Source organism: Salmo salar, chromosome ssa25, assembly GCF_905237065.1.
Source record: "Salmo salar chromosome ssa25, Ssal_v3.1, whole genome shotgun sequence".
Classification (NCBI taxonomy): Eukaryota; Metazoa; Chordata; class Actinopteri; order Salmoniformes; family Salmonidae; genus Salmo; species Salmo salar.
In genome coordinates this window covers 31,224,020-31,247,774 of record NC_059466.1, presented here as the reverse complement: position 1 = coordinate 31,247,774, position 23,755 = coordinate 31,224,020, and the positions used below count along the sequence as shown (strand labels likewise).

At 42.4% G+C, this 23,755-nt stretch overlaps 1 protein-coding gene across 4 annotated transcripts in view; it reads right to left on the bottom strand.

The window, feature by feature from the left end:
* Positions 1-5,777: 5,777 nt before the first annotated feature.
* Positions 5,778-23,755, bottom strand: part of LOC106586592 (zinc finger MYM-type protein 2-like) — a 45,004-nt gene continuing 27,026 nt past the window's right edge. For 2 of the 4 annotated variants that reach the window (XM_045707289.1, XM_045707290.1), the window contains exons 5-23: positions 23,475-23,726; positions 18,424-18,586; positions 17,759-17,874; positions 17,006-17,131; positions 16,614-16,764; positions 15,319-15,491; positions 15,053-15,218; positions 14,935-14,969; positions 14,691-14,823; positions 14,452-14,573; positions 14,042-14,189; positions 13,454-13,585; positions 10,780-10,880; positions 10,231-10,411; positions 9,959-10,113; positions 9,150-9,264; positions 8,535-8,780; positions 8,209-8,347; positions 5,778-7,733 (exon numbers count right to left, since the gene is read on the bottom strand). In XM_045707289.1, the coding sequence (XP_045563245.1) occupies positions 7,526-7,733; positions 8,209-8,347; positions 8,535-8,780; positions 9,150-9,264; positions 9,959-10,113; positions 10,231-10,411; positions 10,780-10,880; positions 13,454-13,585; positions 14,042-14,189; positions 14,452-14,573; positions 14,691-14,823; positions 14,935-14,969; positions 15,053-15,218; positions 15,319-15,491; positions 16,614-16,764; positions 17,006-17,131; positions 17,759-17,874; positions 18,424-18,586; positions 23,475-23,726 (2,862 nt within the window). In that variant the 3' untranslated portion in view covers positions 5,778-7,525. The remainder of the gene's footprint in view (positions 7,734-8,208; positions 8,348-8,534; positions 8,781-9,149; positions 9,265-9,958; positions 10,114-10,230; positions 10,412-10,779; positions 10,881-13,453; positions 13,586-14,041; positions 14,190-14,451; positions 14,574-14,690; positions 14,824-14,934; positions 14,970-15,052; positions 15,219-15,318; positions 15,492-16,613; positions 16,765-17,005; positions 17,132-17,758; positions 17,875-18,423; positions 18,587-23,474; positions 23,727-23,755) is intronic. The other 2 variants (XM_014174038.2, XM_014174040.2) reach the window with 2 other exon arrangements.

The window sequence follows — 23,755 nt, the reverse complement described above, 5'->3', positions numbered from 1 at the left end:
ATTTAAAAAAATGACATCAAATGTGAATATAGGATACATCTATAAGTTAACTCATGGTCTGAGATGATTGCAGAAAGTTTGGGTTTTCAAATATAGAAAAAAGTGGGCTGTGAGTATTTTCTGTGTGCTCACTCAGTGCTTTCACTGTGTTTTCTTCTCACAACATTCATGTGGCTCTGTAGTTAGCTTGTAATACAATGTCACACTAACGTTGAGAGAATGTCAGCTGGGTAGCTGGCCCTTCCGCTCTTCTACACACAGCAATGTGTGTATTGTTTTGAGTTGCCCGCAAGCCCCTCATCCAATAGGTTAACATACAGTAGCTTTCTTCAAACTCTTGATGTGTGTCATGCAGAGCGTGATTTCTCTGGCCAGTCAGGGAGTAGGAACCATCTACTTTATGCTCAGAACAGCAGCCTATTTCAATTCTGTCTTAAGAGAAGTGCCTTGTGTATGACATTTTGTAAGAACAAGTTGATGTAAATGTTAATTTACCTCAAATGTTTACAAAACTGTTATTAAATAAACTTTTTGTACCATATTTCTGGAGTATGTGGTGGTCAATAAAATTGAGCCAGTATGTGGACCTTCTGTACTTGAGTATACATTTGTATGTGGACACCTGCTCGTCGAACATCTCATTCCAAAATCATTGGCATTAATATGGAGTTGGTCCCCCCTTTGGTGCTATAACAGCCTCCACTGTGCGGACTTACTTCCATTCAGCCACAAGAGCATTAGTGAGGTTGGCCACTGACGTTGGGCAATTAGGCCTGGCTCGCAGTCGGCGTTCCAATTCATCCCAAAGGTGTTCAGTGAAGTTCTTCCACACCGATCTTGACAAACCATTTCTGTATGGACCTCACTTTGTGCACGGGGGCATTGTCATTCTGAAACAAGAACTTCCCAAAACTGTTGCCAAAAAGTTGGAAGTACAAAATCATCTAGAATGTCACTGTATGCTGTAGCCTAGCCCGAACCATGAAAAACAGCCCCAGACCGTTATTCCTCCTCCACCAAACTTTACAGTTGGCATTATGCATTCGGGCAGGTAGCGTTCTCCTGGCGTCTGCCAAACCCAGATTCGTCCATCGGACTGGCAGATGGTGAAGCGTGATTCATCACTCCAGAGAACTCACTTCCACTGCTCCAGAGTTCAATGGTGGTGAGCTTTACACCACTCCAGATGACACTTGGCATTGCGCATGGTGATCTTAGGCATGTATGCGGTTGTTCGGCCATGGAAACCCATTTCATGAAACTCCCGACTAACTGTTCTTGTGCTGACGTTGCTTCCAGAGGCAGTTTGGAACTCGGTAGCGAGTGTTGCAACCAAGGACAGATGATTTTTACATGCTACACGCTTCAGAATTCTGCGGTCCCGTTCTGTGAGGCCTACCACTTCACGGCTGAGCCGATCTTGCCCCTAGACGTTTCCACTTCACAATAACAGTACTTACAGTTGACCGGGGAAGCTCTAGTCTAGCAGGACAAAAAAATGACTTTTGTATATATAGTGTATATCATATCTTGGGGAAGCTGGGGTGGATTTTGTACATGAAGAGCTGACGTTCATTGACCTACACAACCCTTAAACTTATCGCTCCCTCTCTTCACATTCCAAGAGGGATGTGAGAATGTGATAGTGAGCTGGAAGGGAGGAGTGACACATCACTCCCCACAGTGCTGACTACCCTGCGTACACACATCCACACGTATAATTAAGGTTAGACCAGCGTGTCAGTCTCACACGTTGGAGACAAACATTTATCACAAACCCATTTAGCACCGTCACACAGACCCAGCAACAATTTACAACACCCTGCTGTACAAGATGCCAATGAGCCAACTTCCAAACATTAAACGTCCAGGAAAGTTAATGAGTTTGGCACAGAGGTGGCATATAACAAGCAGGATAAAATCAGAGACAATCAACAGTATTATAGTAAACTGCAACCTGAGAAAACTTGAGGGAAATTGAGACACTTTCTCAGGATCTACATCAAGAGAGAAAGATAGCTTATTAATACAAATTGAAACATCCATGTGGGAACCCCATAAGTGTCAAAAATATCTATATTGGGCACTCACAGGAGTCAGTGTGTGATTTGTAATCTTCCTAAAAGAACAATGACCAGGCTGAGGGGTGTCTAGTGTACTAGAAGGGCTTAGAGTAGCACCTGGATCAGGAGCACCGGACGCATGAGAATGAGGAAGGAATGACCCTTCAAGCTGTTCCTGGAACTCAGGGGTACAAATTACATGGACACCTGTTTTGTACTTGTGGACATGTTTGAGAGTCGAGAACAGTGGATAGCAGCAGATGTGAAATTTAGGGAGATTGACAATGGAAAAAGAAATGTGAGTAGGTCCCGTAGAAGGAGGAGAGTGACGGGGAATATTGAGTGCATAGATCAGGGCCGACCAGACAGGCAGAGGGACAGGCAAGCACAGAGCGACAGGAGATAGGTGCGGGGTTACAGGGCCCAGTGGCAAAGACTGTTGGTAGATTGCTGGTGGGTTGGCAGGGGGATGCAATGTGAAGGCTGCTCTGCATACAGCCGGATTACCGGACGGGGATGCAGGGCCCCCCTGGAGGTCGGGGGCCCCCCCCAGATAGCAGTTGAACATGTCATAAGCGTTGGCAAAATGTGTAGAATTGCAGGAAATTAGCTTTAAAACTGCAACATTTTCTCTCATCCTCATGGCAAAATGTGAAGAATAGCATGAGATGAGCTATTTTTTGGGGGGGGACCTGGAGGTATTTGCCCCGGGGTCGCAACTGCAGTTGTCCGGCCCTGCAGCCAGGGCCCAGGGCCTAAAACAGACAGCAGTTATTTATAGCCTTTAATCACCTAACAAATTCACACTGGCCCCAGAGTCCGAATACCTCAGTAAGCCAGTCAGTCAGTACACCCGCTGTTTATTTCACTAGTGCCCTGAATGTTTTTATGGGACCTAGTATAGCCTTCACACAGACATCATCTTCTAATACAAGGCCTCAAAATTCAGTGACAGGGGGTGCGTGGGTATGCATGTGTGAGAATGAGTGATATACAGTGATGTTAATTAAACCTACAGCAAAGACATTGAAACATTTGGAACAGTGTGGCGGCGGTGGCCAAATAGTACATTCCATTTTTTATTCTGTCAAATCAGTAAGCTAATTGAAATTTGATTAACGAATCGTATCCACATTGAAATAGAGTGAATTGAAAATGTAATTGACCCTAACCCTGGTATTGAGTACTTCATGTCCTGTGATTTTCCTACAGTGTGGCCAAACAGTGCATCCAATAGGGAGCCTGTGTTTTGACTGTCCATGAGGAGGGGCTTGTCATGAGAAAGTGAGGTATGGGTCGCGTTCCCCTGCTCAGACGTTGCATGCATCAATCAATGGTTGCGTGCTACGTCATTGACTGTGACATCGACCGACAGATTACTATAACATATGATGTGGTTAGCTTATATGTTAAATACTTATCTAGGCGTTGTAAGATCTGCCAGGTGTCAGCAACGCCTGGGCAGAGGAACGTGCCCACAGCTGACAGCACATCCCAGCAACAGGAATGTGGGGACACGGGGTTGAAAAGAGGGAGGCTAGTCTCAGAGACACCTACAGGCAAAGCCAGGGCCCAGTTTTTCAAAAATGATCTATCTGGATTTTGCCTATCGGATAGGATTAAATGCATATAAATATAATGAATAGAACGGACAAATCATTGACTTGAATGGGGCCTTCCGTTCTCTTCATTCGATTTCTATGGATTTAATCATATCCGATAATTGAAATCCGGATAGATAACTTTAGAAAAACTCCCTGTTAGAGCGAGAGAGCTGTGTGTTTGTCAGAGGGTTACACCCACTGCTTCCAGAAGTCCCCCAAATAAAGATAGGTCATCCTAAATGTAACTTAATCCACCCCCAACAGGCCTTTGTTGAGAGCCAGCCTTTAATGCCAGCTTCTCAAGGTTACAGGGCTTTGTGATGAAGGTGGACACCGTCCTGTCCATCAAAGATAATGTAGGTAATTTCAGCAACTCTTTGGGCCAATGAGAAGGACAAACTAAACCCTCCATAATTTACACAGGGGGTAAAGAAGGCTGAGAAATCAGCTACTGTCAGATACACCATTATTGAGTATTGACAATGAGAACCAAAATCTCAACAAGTTGTCATGTGTTTAAATGTAATACTTATCTTTCTCCCTGGGCTTTTAAAATATTTCTTCACTGGGATCTGAGCCATGTGTTGGGAGCACAAAACGTTAGAAATGCAGTTGTCATCCATCCCCCCCCCCCCCCATGGTCTGGTGCAGGTGTACGCTCTGCACCCCCTCCCACTCTGTTGTTTTATAATTAAATGGCGACATTAGTTCATATCATGTGATTCGAAAAGAATTCATCACACATTAGAGGCCCTAATCACCACCTATAGTCTCCCCGTCGCCTGGGGCGCAGGGTTCGCCACATGACCCTGCTGAGCGCAGCTCTTCCTTTATGCCCCCTGAAAGAACCGGGGATTGAGCCCAAACAAAAAAAAAAACACTAGGGTGAAAAATGTTTTTACACCCGACCCGCTCTCTCTCAGGGCTGGCTGTGTGCGTGCAGGGCCGTTTCAGCTTTAGATCAATGGGACAAGTTATTGGAGTCTGGCCAACTCTAACCGATAGAAAATAAAGAAAAATGCTGACACTTCCCAACAACAAAAAAAGACAAAACAAAGAAAAGAAATGAGGGGTTTAGCATACATTTTTCATAAATGCTCATGATGAAATTGTCTTGTCTTTTTTAAACACCTTAAGTTTTATGCTTGACCTTTTAAAAGATAGCTAGATACATTTTACACTGATAATGCTTAGGACTACACTCTGGTGGGGTTACAGCGGTCTATGACATACTGGTGGGATGGCTTTTAAGGTCTTACGTCAGTCACACACACAGGGAAAACACTGCAGCATCTTTCAGAAACCCTGTCGTGGAGCTCAGCATAGCAGCGCTCAGGTGTGGAATGATGGGTATTATTTTAACACAGCCTTTTGCTGTGATGTTACTAAATCAAGAGTTTAGGCACCATACGGGCCTCTATGCATGGGTCAATGGCGCCCCCCATTGGGAACATATATTCAATACCATTGTTCAGAATACTTTTCAAAACAATATGAACACTGAACAGGAATAAGAATAACATGTTTTAGAAATCAATGGACAATTTTGAGTTGAATTTAAATTCACTTCCTGAGTCGACCCCAATCACTTTACATCCAACAATGGATAATTTACCAGAATGTCATCCTCATGATGATTCTGTATGGCAAGACATTAACATTTCAATCCAGTGAGAGAAAATAGGAATGGAATACCAAGCTTTTCATGGAAAGTCCTTACTGAACTTGAAACTTTTCATAACTTTACATCATCGTTTCCTGTCATGTGATCCCCCAGCCGCTTCTCCTGGGCGAGTCTCAATAGTCTAACATGGCTTCCACTAACTGGCTCCTCCTCAGGTGTTGCTTTAGGACTATTGAGATGCACCCCCAGAGTTGTTGACATGCAACACCACTTTATGACTTCTGTCTGCCACCTAACAGATATGGGCCTTCGTCAGTAGCCTGTGTTTGCCTGTCACCTTGGTACCCAGGAAAGGAGTTGCCCCCACTACAGGCGAGGGCCCCTGTGTTACGCCACAGACAGAGCCAGTGAGGTCTCACTCACATGGACACATCCCACAGCTTCACAACCGTGCACATAAGAGATATATAAGCAATGTAAAACATCTAAGAAATTAAATTATTTATTATCATCAATTTGGCAGATCAGCCCACACACTGAATTAACCTGGCATGAAGTTACACACACTTTCAGTACACACAGGCACATTCACATTAGGCGTTTGGAGCCAGCCGGCTAGTCACAGAACCAATTGTGACTCCTTTCCTTGACAGGCTCCATCCAGACATCCTCCAGCCTTGAAGCGTAGTCCACAGACAGTACATGGAAGGCAAGGTAGGTGCCATTCAAAGAAAAATCTAAATCAAACGAAATCCTGTTCAGAAGTCAACGTAAAAACGAGGTATTCGCTTGTAATTTATTGATAGAAAATAATACAAATAAAATGTAAAAGGGTAACAGTAAAAAAACAAACATAAATAAGTTAAGGAGATGCAGAGCTTTCTAGTGTAATTTGGATACCTGGAGATGGAGTGAATTTGGAAAATGTCACCAGGCATGTCTATAATGTGCTAATCCTGAAAGAAATCTGTCCACCCTAGTTACAACACAAACAGTTTCAGTTGCCATGTTAACAGAATATAACTCATTAGCTGGGAGTAATACAACACCCATTATCAAGTGCTACGTTTACAACTAAATAATCAACATCAAATAGCTTCAGTGAGACAAAAAATACACTGGGATTAAAACAGACAAAATATGTAGTCTTTAGGCAGTATACCATCTCCTTCATGCTTGTACCGGCAACTTGGTCATGTAGATGGGATACAGCTTTTGTCAAATTTGCTAACCCTAACTATTTTCATAACCTTAACCTAATTCTCCTAACCTGCAGCGTAATTTCCCTTAAACCTGCTAAGAAAAGTCAATTTTGATAAAAGCTGTCTCCCCTCTAGACAAAACCCTGCAGGTCTTCTGAAGCCCCAGACAATACCCCTGCAGCCACCCCTGCCTCCACCCTCAGAACAAAGAAACGGGAAAGACAGACACACAGGAGAGCTCCAGGCTGCAGCAGGTTTAATGAATCAACTAATTAATGCTCTTAACGGAGGAGAGAAAAATGGAACACGCATCCCATCCCGGCGTACAAAGAACAAACATACAATAGAACCAAGACCAATCAATCAATCAACCGCAATAAATAAATGTCTTATCTTTAAAGGCTTCTGGGGGTCAAAGCTGAGGAGGATTCAGTGGGATGGATTCTGGTAGATGTCTATCTGTCTCTTCCCATCCCCTACTTAACTTCCAGAAATATTTACACAGCATAGCAGCCCAATCTGGGCTTAGTAAATAATGCTACATCACGTGAACGGACTTCCCCTATGGAAGGAAGGAAGAGCAGCAGTTCATGGGGAATTTTCTTTTCACACGACACACTCCCAATATCACCCCTAGCTACTTGCAGACTGAGTCCCCTTCCTTGGCCCTTCAGGGAAACGCTTTCCTCCGATCAGCTCTGGGCATGTGCAGCATAGAAATAGAATGAATAGAACGGGCTTGGAACCTCTAACCCTAACAATTTGACTGGTAAACACCACCAGCCCACCCATTATTGACTTAAACGGGTACGCCCGTTCTATACATTCCATTTCTACGATGTGCAGTTCCTTCTCACCTGACATCCTCTGTACGCTCACAGCTGGCCTGAGATCGGTGAGTAATGGTGGAGTAATGGTGTAAAAGATAGAGAATGCAGCAACCCAGTTGTAATGTTGTTGAGGATGGGACTGGATGGAAGAAAAGAGGACCCTAATCCTCCTCTTCTCTGAGATGGAGAGGAAGAGTGGACTCTATTCCCCACCTCCCTCCTCCTCCTCTTCTAGATGGCGCTCTCTGTAGATGTCTTTGACCAGGAGGAGAGGGGTGAGGATGCTCTCCAGGACACTGCGGTCCAGAGGAGTAGAGGAGAACCACAGGGAGCTGTCACTGTCACTGCTGCAGCCCGATGCCTCTGGCTGCACATAGAACACATCCATACGCTGCCTCAACAACCCCGGGCTGCAGAGAGAGGAATGACCACATTACCACAAATTAAATTATAGCTACGGAGCTACATTTGGGCCAATACATTTGTTGCAGATTGACGTTGATTGGGATGAATCTTGTCCTGGAGGCAGAACTGAGCGATTTCCGCTAGATGGGCCAGCTGCAAAGTCAAAATTGGCTATATTGTAAAAATTCATATAAACAAAAATGTGCTTTTTGGTCTTAATTTAAGTCTAAGTTAATTTAAGGTTAGGATTAGCAGTGTGGTTAAGGTTAGGTTTAAATTCAGATTGTATGACTTTGTGGCTGTACCAGTTAGTGACCACTCTGCAGACCTGCCTCCAGAACAAGATTCATGACGAAAAACACTAACCTGCATATTTGTTGTGCTGTGGTCCCTGACAATCAACACATAAATGACCACAATGTAGTAAGGTAAATTGACCACTTGAGAAAGTGGAGGTCATAGAAGAGAAAAGGGACACACCACTTGGAACGGTAGAGCTCGTAGAGTCTGCCCTCGTGCTTCTTGACTGGACAGTGGCTGGAGCTTCCTGAGCCGGCATCTGGCTCGCAGGCCGGGTCACTGTCCTCTTTACGTTTCCTCTTCCTGGACCCTGTTTGTACTACTCACAGACACAAACAGACAGGGAGGATTAACAACATGACAGGAGCCCTGGCACAAAAATAGGCACATCTAAAGAAATGCTGCTAAAAAGATGCACTTGACCACAACAGTGTGTGTGTGTGTGTGTGTGTGTGTGTGTTTTGTGTGGTGTGTGTGTGTAAGTGTGTTTTAGTGGTAAGACTCACAGGGGTGGTCCTGTGAGGAGATGGAGGGGACTCGGATGCAGACAGTGGTTTCCTGTGTGGTTGGGTCTGTGTGGTCTGGCCCGTAGATGTTACTAAAGGAGAGGCACAGGTGCTGCTCCACGGTGCGCAGGCCAAAGTACTTGGTGTTGAGATAGACCAGGGAGCGCAGCAATGCCGCAGGACTCTGCTCCCCCAGCAGCTTACAGCTCCACAGGCACTGCTCCTCCACACAGCCCCACCGAGAGCCTGGGGGCACAGACAGACAGATAGCTGTTAACAACATTGATCATAATACAGTCCCTCTGGACATAACATTAACACAAACACTGATCCACACAAAAGCTGTTACAAATGAATGTGGTTTAAGACTGATCATGTCTACAGTGTCCTCATGTCATAAATATAGTGCAATCACTATTGTTTCAGAATGTGAACAGCAAAAATAGTTCTAATCATTGGACACTGCGGGTAGGTCTTCTACGGAGTTGCAGTTAAAAACAAACACCTCCAGGTCTATAGCCTTTCCGTAAAGACCATAGATGGAGTGTGTGCTGAAGATAATTCAGTTGATAGACGTGAATTGAGCAGTGATAAAGTGTGAGTGTATTTATTTACCATCTGGCATCACGCTGGGCTGCCAGTCTTTGAGGACCTTGTTGAGCTCCTCTCCAAACGGCTCGAAACACGGGTCACTGAACAGTTCATCTTTCCTGCCTTTGGCCTGCAGATGCTACAGACAAACAAACAGAGAATAACTGGACTAGGGGAAAATCTTGTGGAAAGCCAATCTTAGACCTGGTTATGAGATTGTGAAGAATACAGATGGTGTCCTCATATTGTAAATAGTCAACACCATGTTTCAGGATGTGAACAGCAAAAGTTCTAATCATTGGACACGTCTTAAAAAATATGAAAGGAGAGAGGGGTCTCTTCCAAATAAAGCAACGCTTGTCTGATGAGAATGAAAACCCGCATGCCACATCGCCATGGTTACACTGTAAATGTATCATTCAGAACCAAGGTCTCTTCCATCAATCATAAATGACTTAAATAACTGCAGCCCTATGACACCATCAGCTAGTCGGACTGACTCCCAGTCCCAACCCTGCATCTCGTCACAAACACCTAGCGCTGACTGTGGCTGTAACAGCCCTCTCCTTTCATGACTGCAGAGAGAGAGAGATATAGGGGGGCCTGGAGCCATTCTGATCCCTTGCAACTATTCAGTCAATGTTCATAGATTTGTATAGTAGTATAGTAGCCTTACAACAGAAGCTCCATCATCATAATGCTTTCACCTATACAAGTCGTGTCAGATCTGTAAACACTGTCTGATGGGGGAGGAGCAAAGGGCTGAAAACTGAAATGGAAGCAGGCTACAGAAGGTGACCGAGGAGGGGTAACTAAACAGGGAGGTGACTGACCTGCTGGATGCCCAGGCAGAGGTAGAGGATGCTGTCGGGGGCGTAGCGCTCTCCGTTGGGCCGCCGTACCTCACGGACGAATCGGGACAGGGCCAGGCTGAGCTCTGACGCTTTCAGAGAGAGCAGGTTACTCTTCGACCGGGCCGGTGGAGATTCTGAGGACAAATAATTAAATTCTCTTACCAATTTAATTATATTGCACCATTCATACAGAATGTCCAGTGGTTCCAAGTCCTGTATGATAATAGTTTCTGTGGGCGGAGTTTACTCACCCTGCTTGAGGCTGTCTTTCCCTTTAGCGTCACCTGATTGGTCAGCCGAGGACAGCGCCCACCGTTTCCAGGCGTTGACCCCGTAGTGAGACCTCAGGGGTAGCGAGCGCCTCTCTGTCATAGGGGGAGAGGGGGAGGAGGGGGGAGAGGGGTCTCCCTCTACAGCTCGCCTCTTATGTCCCTGAAACAAGCACACAGCCCTATGAATGAGACTTGTAACGTCTCGGTGGAAGCCTTCGTGTGGAAGATCTTATCCACTCCACCATTTTATATGTTGATCTTCATAAGAACATCATTCATGGTTTATTATTTCATGTTCTCATATGAAAAATAACAATCACAGAGTATATTTTTACAGGGACAGTGCACATGAATCAAAATTTCAGTAAAAGTGCCGGTTTTAGCCAGCCGGCTCATTTTCAACTGCAGTCCCTGGGCAGGTTGTGAACAGCAATAGAGTTCTAATCGTTGGACACACTTCTGCTTCCAACTGGAGCTAAATGAAAGGTTAGGTAGATGAAAGGGGTCAGGGTGGGTAGAGTAGTGTACCTGTCTCCTGGCTCTGGGTACCTCCTCCTTCTCCTCAGCCAGGAGAGGGGGCAGGGTGAACCCCATATCCACGTCCAGGCTCTCGAGCGTAGGAAAAGGGTCTGGGGTTAAAACAGGACAGACAGACAGGACAAACGGACACAGGTAAGGGATGAGCCAATTCAAAGCCCACCAGACTGAGTTCGACAGAGGTAGGCAGAGCTAAAGTGAGCCGGACTGAGCTGAACCAATCTGGACCGAACTGTGCTGTGCCAAAGCAAGCCAGACAGATGGAGAGGGGGGTGAATGAGTGAATTAGCAACTGCCTTTACCCGTAGGGGTGGGGGTGAATTGAATCATCAAACAGCTGTTGTTACATAACTACCTTCTCTCTAATGAACATGTAGTCCAGAGCTGCTGGTCACGGGCTCAGTTAGCCAGGTTCTTAGTTGTATTATTATTGTATTACTATATTATGTAGGTTCTTTATTGTATTATTATAGAATTCCTGTTTTAGCTAGGTTCTTTATTGTATTATTATAGAATTCCTGTATTAGCTAGGTTCTTTATTGTATTATTATAGAATTCCTGTATTAGCTAGGTTCTTTATTGGATTATTATTGTATTCCTGTTTTAGCTAGGTTCTTTATTGTATTATTATTGTATTCCAGTATTAGCTAGGTTCTTTATTGTATTATTATTGTATTCCAGTATTAGCTAGGTTCTTTATTGTATTATTATTGTATTCCTGTATTAGCTAGGTTCTTTATTGTATTATTATTGTATTCCTGTATTAGCTAGGTTCTTTATTGTATTATTATAGAATTCCTGTTTTAGCTAGGTTCTTTATTGTATTATTATTGTATTCCTGTATTAGCTAGGTTCTTTATTGTATTATTATTGTATTCCTGTATTAGCTAGGTTCTTTATTGTATTATTATTGTATTCCTGTATTAGCTAGGTTCTTTATTGTATTATTATTGTATTCCTGTATCAGCTAGGTTCTTTATTGTATTATTATTGTATTCCTGTATTAGCTAGGTTTTTTATTGTATTATTATTGTATTCCTGTATTAGCTAGGTTCTTTATTGTATTATTATTGTATTCCTGTATTAGCTAGGTTCTTTATTGTATTATTATTGTATTCCTGTATTAGCTAGGTTCTTTATTGTATTATTATTGTATTCCTGTATTAGCTAGGTTCTTTATTGTATTATTATTGTATTCCTGTATTAGCTAGGTTTTTTATTGTATTATTATTGTATTCCTGTATTAGCTAGGTTCTTTATTGTATTATTATTGTATTCCTGTATTAGCTAGGTTCTTTATTGTATTATTATTGTATTCCTGTATTAGCTAGGTTCTTTATTGTATTATTATTGTATTCCTGTATTAGCTAGGTTCTTTATTGTATTATTATTGTATTCCTGTATCAGCTAGGTTCTTTATTGTATTATTATTGTATTCCTGTATTAGCTAGGTTCTTTATTGCATTATTATTGTATTCCTGTATTAGCTAGGTTCTTTATTGCATTATTATTGTAGTCCTGTATTAGCTAGGTTCTTTATTGTATTCCTGTATTAGCTAGGTTCTTTAATGTATTATTATTGTACTCCTGTATTAGCTAGATAATTTATTGTATTATTATTGTATTCCTGTATTAGCTAGGTTCTTTCATGTATTATTGTATTCCTGTATTAGCTAGATTATTTATTGTATTAATATTGTATTCCTGTATTAGCTAGGTTCTTTATTGTATTATTCATGTATTAGCTAGGTTCTTCATTGTATTATTCATGTATTAGCTAGGTTCTTTATTGTATTATTCATGTATTAGCTAGGTTCTTCATTGTATTATTCATGTATTAGCTAGGTTCTTCATTGTATTATTCATGTATTAGCTAGGTTCTTCATTGTATTATTCATGTATTAGCTAGGTTCTTCATTGTATTATTCATGTATTAGCTAGGTTCTTCATTGTATTATTCATGTATTAGCTAGGTTCTTCATTGTATTCCTGTATTAGCTAGGTTCTTTATTGTATTAATATTGTATTCCTGTATTAGCTAGGTTCTTTAATGTATTATTATTGTACTCCTGTATTAGCTAGGTTCTTCATTGTATTATTCATGTATTAGCTAGGTTCTTTATTGTATTCCTGTATTAGCTAGGTTCTTTATTGTATTATTGTATTCCTGTATTAGCTAGATTATTTATTGTATTAATATTGTATTCCTGTATTAGCTAGGTTCTTCATTGTATTATTCATGTATTAGCTAGGTTCTTTATTGTATTCCTGTATTAGCTAGGTTCTTTATTGTATTATTGTATTCCTGTATTAGCTAGGTTCTTTATTGTATTCCTGTATTAGCTAGGTTCTTTATTGTATTATTGTATTCCTGTATTAGCTAGGTTCTTTATTGTATTCCTGTATTAGCTAGGTATTTTAATGTAATTCTACACCTGGCCTTCTGAATGCACTTCTGATTATAAATACACCTAAATAAATCCCTTTGTCCGATATGCCATAATATAAAAAAACACACCCATGTCACCTGGTGATATTGTTTAGCACCTCTCCACTGTACTGAGTGACAGAGAGCAGTCAAATAATATCATTTTCCACAATAGAGGACAGGACTAGAAAGTGTCTCACAATGTCAGGGTGGTCAAATGTTCCTCAGTAGTGGTACCTTGAGGAAAATCGTTCTCCAGGTCCAGCTCTGGTTCATACTTCTCCTCCTCAGCCTCCGATTCAGAGCTGCTGTTACTGGAGCTGCTGGACCTGGCCTCTCCTTCTCCTCGCTCCCTCTTTACCTTCACATCTGAAACAGTCACACAACACAACAACCAACATTTCATCTGTGGCAGCTTGCAGTGATGAGGCAGAGAGGTGCATCCCATTCAGCTAGACAAAGATGCATACCGGTAGCCATGGATAAAGAAGCGCCATGGTTTGTTTCATGTCCTCATATAACAAAATACCAATCACAGAGTTTCAGGATGTGAACAGCAATAGAGTTCTAATCATTGGACACGCTTAAAAGTATTTGAGTCACGCTTGATTTAGTTTGGAGATTGCACTTATGGAACTGAAGTCCTTTGTAGCTCAGTTGGTAGAGCATGGTGCTTGTAACGCCAGGGTAGTGGATTCCATTCCTGGGACCATCCATAAGCAACATGTGTTCACGCATGATTCTAAATCGCAGAGTTTGCTAAATGGAATATATTAAGTCGGTACCCGGATTTCTTCCTGTGTGTGTGTGTGTGTGTGTGTGTACCTGGCTTCTGGTCCTCTGCAATCATCTCAGCCATGGAGAGGTCAGCCTCATGGGGGTCAGTGGGGACTTTGGCCTTCAGCTTGTTGATGGTCTGGACAATCTGCTCTGTGCCCTGCAGTGTGGTGGGCAGGAACACTGGCACTGGAACCTGGGGTAGGAGGGAGAGACAGGGACCACTGGTTGGTTAGGGACTGTTTATGTGTTAAATACTTGAAAGACTCATTCGAGAGTAAATATCCGCTCCACCTTATCCATGGTTGTCCTCATATTTACAAAATACCAAATCAGAGTTTCAAGATGTGAACAGCAATAGAGTTCTAATCATCGGACACACTTCTGCATAAAACTATTCCGGATTTGCACTTTTGGGACTATTCCATTGTTTCCATGGAGCCCAGGGTGTTTCTTACCGGGACGGGTAGTGTGATGGGAATGGGTGTGATCTGGGCGTAGAGGTTCATGGGGACTGGGATGAACACAGGTACAGGGATGGGCACGGGAATGTACTCCCTCTTCACCCAGTCATCCTCATCTGGAGACAGACACACAGATCAAAAGTTCAAACCAAGGACATACTACTTCGTGAGAGACATAATGTGCCCCACAGTTCGACCTTCAATTTCCCAAACAGTAATATTGAGGTGTCTACCTGTCTGTAGGAGCTTGCTCTGCATGTGTGGTTTGCAGTAGGTGGCCTTGGTCATAGTGAGAGGCTTGCAGAGTACAGCTTTATTCTTCACATCCTTTAGGATCCCTCCACCGGTGTACGGCTGACTCAACATCTAGTAGATAACAGATGATACTTGTTAAAGAAGGAGAATAATATTCTTTACCTTACAGTCAGCTGTGCTGTAACGATTATAGGGTTGTAACATTAAGTACTTTTTTCTCACCGCAATGTTGGTTGCCTCAGTTTGTATTCCAAATCCTGTCAATAGAAAACATGGTTCAGTAAGTCAACCACACAGATGCACTTGTTTTCAAAAAGTCTAAATGCACACAAATTAGTACCAAGTCTGGTGTTCTCTGGGCCCTTCTGCGTTGCCAGGTTGGGTTCGTTCTGCTGGCAGTAAAAGCGGAGGAGACACTGCTGGTCACAGAAGTGCTTCATCTCTGCTCTCCACTGCACCGACTCAGTCAGGTTCCCTTGCACCTTACAGCAGTCACAGCGCGCCGCCTGGTGGACATAACAGGAAACACACAAATCACCACCTGGACGCACAATTTTGAGAAATATGATTTTTCATAGTGAGACTGATTTAGGTACGCGCTCTGACCTTGTAGTACCACTCGTGGAACTTCTTGGCGCAGGTTTCACTGCAGAAGTCCCTGGACACCCCAGCCAACTGCCTGGTCACTCCTCTCTTACACAGCTGAGTGCAGTAGTTACAGGTGACACACTTCAGACCCAGCCGCTTGGCAAAGTCCTGCTTGAACAGCAGTTTACAACCTGAGGGGAAATAGGGACAACAATGTTTAGAGGTTATACAATGTCAATGCTCAAGTGACAAACATACTGTAGCTCAACTCATGTGTTGTCTGGGTAAAGTAGGGCTGGGCGATACAGCCTAAAAAAATATGATTTATTATTTGTATTTTTTTTATTACTTCTGGGCAATTCACGATAGATAGATAGATAGATAGATAGATAGATAGATAGATAGATAGATAGATAGATAGATATACACACACATTTAAAACATGTTTTTCTCTAAATAAGCTTTGTTGTACAATTAAAGGTCAAATCCACTGCATTAAAAACAGTCAGCAATAATCTAATGAATTCAGGTCTTGTGAAGTTATATCTAGGCTGAATATAAGTCTTCAACAACCATAAGACACACTCATTTTTTATTTAACCTTTATTTAACTAGGCAAGTCAGTTAAGAACAAATTCTTATTTTCAATGACGGCCTAGGAACAGTGGGTTAACTGCCTTGTTCAGGGGCAGAAGGACAGATATTTACTAATAATGTAATTATTTTATCAAAATAGATCAACCTGCTTTTTTGCAATCATCACTGATCTGGCTTTCAAGTCTGTCCATTAAAATGCCATTTTTATTACAAATTTATTACAGATGTTTCACTCTCGCTAAAATCAGCCCAATGCGTTTCTATGGTCTTATTTTGGACCTAATCTTGTCGCTTGCCTTCCCGCCTTTGGGACAACGACTGCCATTGTTAGGACAGAAGCATATGCATCTCATCATTATATACAGATCTCTGGTGTAAATGGGAAGGTGCGTGCAGCACAGAAGGAGAGAAGGAGACAAGACCAAAGAGACAAAATGAGAACAAGCGGACATAAAACGAAAAATACAACAAAACTTGATTCTTGCGATATAGGCATTTGGAACATCACGCAAAAAAACATAAATGAGAATGAATCGAATTCCTTCGATATATCGCCCATCCCTAGGCTAAAGTGCCCAGGCTAGTGGCAGAACATGTCAGGGACATGGAGAAATATGGGATGAGGACAAGTATTATTCACTTTGGGTTCTCTCACTCTCCCAATCAAAACAGACTAGCTGACAAGGACACATTAGGGAGTGAGGGCATTGTCAGACCTTCGCTGCAGAAGGGCCTCTTAACCCCAGAAAACTTGACCGTCTCGTGAAGCGTCTTCTCCTCCTGGCAGTACTCGCAGAAGGTGACGATGCAGTGCAGCTTCTTGTAGTCCTCACAACATATCTTACTGCAGAACTGGTACACTTTATCCTGGGGGGGAAAATACATACCCACACAATGTTGAAGGCTCCTGCATATTTAATTGAGGCTTGACCACTTGATATATATCCTGGACACAGAGGGAGAGGTTAAGCATGTACACTCACAGACTTCAACAGAAAAGGTGCACAATTAACTTTAATGGTCAATTTTCTGAAGAAAAAAACTACAACTAAAAATATAATATAATTGTGTTATATAAACCAAGTTCATGACCACAAAGTGAATGTACCTCCCACTCCAGGGTTTCAGGCTTCAGGCTGAATGCTCCTCGACAGTAATTACATTTGAGCTGGATGTTGTGGTTCGTTGTAGACAGGGGAGCCTGTCCATTGGTTACTGTTTGAATGTTTGCATTCTGAAGAGAGGGAAAGAAACATTTCCTTGAGCTGCAGGAAACTAGATAAGGTAACCAGAAAGTGAGGGACTTTTTAATTGTTTAGTTGCACTGCACTAGACATGTTCTTTCTTATTTTGATTTTTTTTACTCCTTTTTCTCCCCAATTTCATGGTATCCAATTGGTAGTCTTGTCCCATCGCTGCAACTCCCGTACGGACTTGGGAGAGGCGAAGGTCGAGAGCCATGCGTCCCCCGAAACACGACCCCGCCAAGCTGCACTGCTTCTTAACACAATGCCTGCTTAACCCGGAAGCCATCCGCACCAATGTGTCAGAGGAAACAGCATACACCTGGCGACTGTGTTAGCTTGCATTGCGCCCGGCCCAAAACAGGAGTCACTAGTGCGCGATGGGACAAGAACATTCCTCCCGGCCAAACCCTCCCCTAACCCAGACGACGCTGGGCTGCGACAGAGCCTGGACTCGAACCAGGACCTCCGTAGCACAGCAACGCAGTGCCTTAGACCACTGTGCCACTCGGGAGGCTAGACATGTTCTTTCTAACGTGAAACCTAACTGTCAGTAGGCCTTTATAATTCTTATTCAAATGTTTTGTCCTGGTTAACAAGGTGATATCAGTACATACCTGAAACTTGGTGACACACGTTGAGCTGCAGAAGTTTAGGACATTCCCCTCAAGCAGCGTGGCCTGGTACTGAGGTAACGATGTCTTCTTACAGAAGTGGCATGTGGGCTCCGAGTCTGCAAAGGAACAAAACTACCCCTTGACACATAACCTTCCTACACACGGTATGATCAAATGTAGGTACTGTAAGTACCAGCACCTTTATAATTGTACTTGCTGTACTGCACCCACACACCAACGCATATGTACACAGAAGAAAATGATACAACTTTGACTACCACATATACCACATCCCACACATCAAAGAAACCACACCAACAGTCAGTGTGAATGACGTAAGATGTGGGCTCACTGGAGAATGAGAGTGGCAGTGCACTAATATGTGGCAGGTAGCCTAGCGGTTAAGAGCGTTGGGCCAGCAACTGAAAGGTTGCTGGTTCAAATCCCTGAGCAGACTAGGTGAAAAATCTGTCAATGTTCCTTTGAGCAAGGCACTTAACCCTAATTGCTCCTGTAAGTCGCTCTGGATAAGAGTGTTTGCTAAATGACTCAAATGTAAATGTGTGAGACAGGGTTCAATTCAGAAAGTTAAACTATAATCCAAGTAGAAAAGTGAAAATTGAGGACAGTGATGCACTGATGGTGAGGTATAAACAAATACTAACCGAGGACAGTGGTAGTGGTAGCGGTGCTGGCGATCTTGGTCTTGTTCACGCAGGCTGTGGAGCAGTATGGTTCCATGATGCCGCTGGCCCCGATGCAGTGAGTGACTTCACTAGACTTGGCCATGGTACTACAGCCAGTACACATTGCCATCTTAGAGTGGGGCTAGAGGAATAAGGGAATACAAATACATTGCCTTCAGAAAGTATTCATACCCCTTGAATTTTTCCACATTTTGTTGTGTTCTAGCCTGAATTTTAAACGGATTAAATTGAGATGTTGTGGTCACTGACCTATATACAATACCCCATAATGTCAAAGTGGAATATTTTGGGGGGAAAATGTTCAGAAATTAAGAAAAAATGAAACGCTGAAATGTCTTGAGTCAATAAGTATTCAACCCTTTTGTTATGTCATGCTTAAATACATTCAGAAGTAATAATTAACTTAACAAGCCACATAATAAATTGCATGGACTCACTCTGTGTGCAAATTATAGTGTTAAACATGATTTTTGACATACAGATAATTGTAAGGTCCCTCAGTCGAGCAGTGAATTTCAAAACACAGATTCAACCACAAAGACCAGGGAGATTTTCCAATGTCTTGCAAAAAAGGCCACCTATTGTTAGATGGGAAAAAAAGCAAAAAAAAAAGCTATTGAATATTCCTTTGAGCATGGTGAAGTTATTCATTACACTTTGGATGGTGTATCAATACACCCAGTCACTACAAAGTGGCAGGTGTCCTTCCTAACATAGTTGCTGGATAAGAAGGAAACCGCTCAGGGATTTCACCATGAGGCCAATTGTGACTTTAAAACAGTTACAGAGTTTAATGGCTGTGATAGGAGAAAACTGAGGATGGACGAACAACATCGTAGTTACGCCACGAAACTGACCTAATTGACAGAACGAATGAAGGAAGCCTGTACAGAATAAAAATATTCCAAAACATGCATCCTGTTTGCAACAATGCACTAAAGTAATACTGCAAAAATGGTACGCCTACTGTACGCCTATGTAGATATTCAATTTAAAAAATAAAATTACATTTTTTTTAAAAATCTGCCATTTCCAGCTACAAGTCATTTACAACATTAACAATGTCTACACTGCATTTCTGATCAATTTGATGTTATTTTAATGGACAAAAAAATAGCTTTTCTTTCAAAAACAAGGACATTTCTAAGTGACCCCAAACTTTTGAACAGTAGTGTATATTTAATCCATTTTGAATTCAGGCTGTAACGCAACGAAATGTGGAATAAGTCAAGGGGTATGAATACTTCCTGAAGGCACTGTATTTGTAGACATGTGACATAACTTTATGAAAAGCATCCAAGACAGATACTACTGTTAACAAATATCAATGTGTCCTGTTGCCACAGAGGTACACAAAACTTGTGAATTGGGCCATCATCACAGTGTTAACTTTGCCAATCTTTTTTAGATTTAGTCTAGTCTGAAATATAATTAAGTCAAATTTGTGTCATTTGAATAATGATTTAGTGTAGTTAATGTCAAACTGACTAAAACAGTTGGAGATTTTAGTCAAAGGAGAGAGAAAGAGTAGCACAATCACCAGATTGTGCAGCAAAGTATTGGCAAAGTAGTATGGGTTGCACCTCCATCCCTCGGTCGCGTCATTGCCATTGTTATCAACATTCCACAGACACCACAGTCACATTGATGTCCAAACGTAGAACAGGGGCTAATGACTGAACGGGAGCTAATGAATGTTTCGCCCAGTGATGTAGTCGAGTCACTAAACCTAGAGTCCAAATCAAGTCCCAAGTCCCCTGTGCTTGAGTCCGAGTCACGAGTCCCTAGGCTGAAGTCATGTCTGAGTCACTGGGTCCAAATTAACTCAAAATAAAAAAGTTATTTACCCAGTAAGATATAGCGTAGTGGCAAGAGGAATTCAGTCAATCAATTGTTTTCTATCCCTTTTCCTTTCTTTCTGTACCACCACATTTTTGCATATAGGCTACTGGTAATGTTACCAGGAAAACGTTCAGTTGAAAAACGCTAAAGAAATATTTGTTGCATGCTCCACGACATTGTGTTGCTATTGAGCAATCGAAGTTCACTACTGTTGATACCTAGCACTACCTAGCCTGCTTGCTAGCACTGACATGAGAGCGGAGATAGTGGCTATCCATATATTGGATCACTGCTGTTAAAATGGCCCATGATATGCTTAATGAATGTAAAATGCGTCCCGCCAATGCACGATGGAGAGGCTACCGTCTTTTATAAGGTAGCCTATGGGCTAGAATGAAGCCGTTTTTTCTGAGGAAAAGAGGTAGATTTGGCTACATTGGATACAGAACCTGTATATGAAATACAGTGGGAAAAGTGGGAGGGTTGAGCAAGACTACAAATTCAAAGACAGCCTACTTTTCTATAGCCTACTCAAAGGAGAGAAACAATGATCTGTTGTTTTACTATTAAACTCAATGCTGCTATTGTTTTTACACTGCGTGCACAATTATTAGGCAAGTGAGTATTCTGATCTTATCATTGTTTCTATTCACATTTTCGAACTCCAAACCATATAAACTTGAATGCTTATTGGATTTAATCATTTTCAGGTGATATGTATTTGTGTAATGAGGGAGGGTGTGGCGAAAGTGAATAACACCTTATATCAAGGTGTGCATAATTATTATTCAGCCTCATTACCTCAGGTAAAATGGGCCAAAAAATACATTTAACTGACACTGGAAAACCAAAAATGCAAAATGCCTTTCAGACGGATGTGACACTCTTTAAATAGCTAAACTATTGAGGTGTGACCACCGGACATTCAAACGTTTTGTTGCGAATAGTCAACTGGGGCGCAAAAAAATGCATTGGGAAGAAAAGGCGCAAATTAACTGCAAAAGACTTGAGAAGAATTAAACGTCAAACTACCAGGAACCCATTATCCTCCAGTGCCACCGAATTCCAGAACTGCAACCTACCTGGAGTGTTCAGAAGTACAAGGTGTCAAGCGCTCAGAGACATGGCCAAGGTCAAGAAGACTGAAACAAGACCACCACTGAATAAGATTCACAAGTTGAAGCATCAAGATTGGGCAAAGAAATAACTGAAGACAGATTTTTCTAAGGTTTTATGGACAGATGAAATGAAAGTGACTCTTGATGGACCAAATGGATGGGCCCGTGGCTGGATCAGTAATGGACACAGGGCACCACTTTGAGTCAGGTGCCAGCAAGGTGAAGGAGGGGTACTGGTATGGGCTGCTATCATTGAGGATGAGGTAGTTGGACCTTTTCGGGTTGAAGATGGACTGAAACTCAACTCCCAAACCTACTGCCAGTTTCTGGAAGATTATTTCGTCAAACAGTGGTACAGGAAGAAGTCCTCAGCATTCTAGAAGGCCATGATCTTTATGCAGGACAATGCTCCATCACATGCATCCAAGTACTCCACTGCTTGGCTAGCCAGCAAGGGCCTCAAAGATGCCTGAATAACGACCTGGCCCCCTTCCTCACCTGACTTAAATCCTATTGAGAACTTGTGGGCCCTTCTCAAACGTGAGATTTACAGTGATGGAAGACAATACACCTTTTTGAACAGCATTTGGGAAGCTGTGGTTGCTGCTTCAGCGAAAATTGATCGTGAACAGATCAAGAAACTGACAGACTCCATGGATGGAAGGCTCATGGCAATTATTGAAAATAAGGGTGGCTATATTGGTCACTGAATATTTTTGAAAGGCCAAAAATGTTATATAATTGTCATTTTGTGTTACTTATCTGTTACACTTACTCTAAAAATTGAGAATAAACAAGTGAGTTGAGAGAAATGAGTTTTGTAATTTAGTTGCCTAATAATTCTGCACACTAATAGTTGCCTAATAATTGTGCACACTTATATATTTCCCTGAGAAAGACAAAACTCACTTTTCCTTTGTTAAACATTCAGGTTTGAGGTTCCATAACATTTTGGATTGACTGAGAGCATTGTGTTCGTTCAACAATAAAATTAATCCCGAGGAATACAATTTGCCTAATAATTGTGCACGCAGTGTAATTTCATGCTTCTTAACCAGGAAAAGGGTGGTTAACTAGAAGGCTGGTGGTGACTGGTTAGCTTAGGTGAAGCAAGAGAGTCGCCTACGAGATGTGTATAATCGGAGGTGGAGCCAGAGCAAAGCCTGTCTGCCTACACTCAGCTTTTGCTCCTCCGCAGCTCACCAGCTGATGTAGGCTGTGTTTACTGGGTGTGACGCGTCCTTCCCACTGCTGAACAGAACCGCGTTGCACACATGCGCGGCTAATATTAATTGTGCTCATCACTGAAAAGCTCTCAATCTCTCCAGAGTAAACTGAAATACATTTTTTATTTTTATTTAGTCAGTTATAGTCTTGTCAATTGCCACTGAAAAATAGGTGTTTGACGAATATTTTTGTCGACGAAATTAACACTGCGTCATCGTCATGTTACACTCAGCGGGATGCATAAGGGAACACCAGAGAAAGGCTGGTTGACTCAGCCTGGGTTTTTACCTGCTTGTAATCCCTGTTAAAGTTCTGACTCTCTTATGTGCTTGTAGTCCCTGACATATTATATCTATTACCTGCTTGTAATCCCTGATACACTTCTGACTGGCTGTTACCTGCTTGTAATCCCTGATACACTTCTGACTGGCTGTTACCTGCTTGTAATCCCTGATACACTTCTGACTGGCTGTTACCTGCTTGTAATCCCTGATACACTTCTGACTGGCTGTTACCTGCTTGTAATCCCTGATACACTTCTGACTGGCTGTTACCTGCTTGTAATCCCTGATACACTTCTGACTGGCTGTTACCTGCTTGTAATCCCTGATACACTTCTGACTGGCTGCTACCTGCTTGTAATCCCTGATACACTTCTGACTGTCTGTTATGTGCTTGTAATCCCTGATACATTCTAGCGGTTACCTGCTTGTAATCCCGCATACAGTTCTGACTGGCTGTTACCTGCTTGTAATCCTGCATACAGTTCTGACTGGCTGTTACCTGCTTGTAATCCCGCATACAGTTCTGACTGGCTGTTACCTCCTTGTAATCCTGCATACAGTTCTGACTGGCTGTTACCTCCTTGTAATCCTGCATACAGTTCTGGCAGCAGAAGCGTTTCTGCTTGCCGTCGATGATGAGAAAGTGGTTGGCAGTGGCGCGGCTGGGCAGGTATTCACCACACTGCTCACAGCAGTTCACGATGAGCCCGTTGGCCATGCGGTAACGGTTGAAACAGGCATCGCTGCATATTTTATGGGTGACCGTCTTGAAGCTCACCTCATGGCGGATCTGATATGAGGAAAAGGAATAAAAAGAAT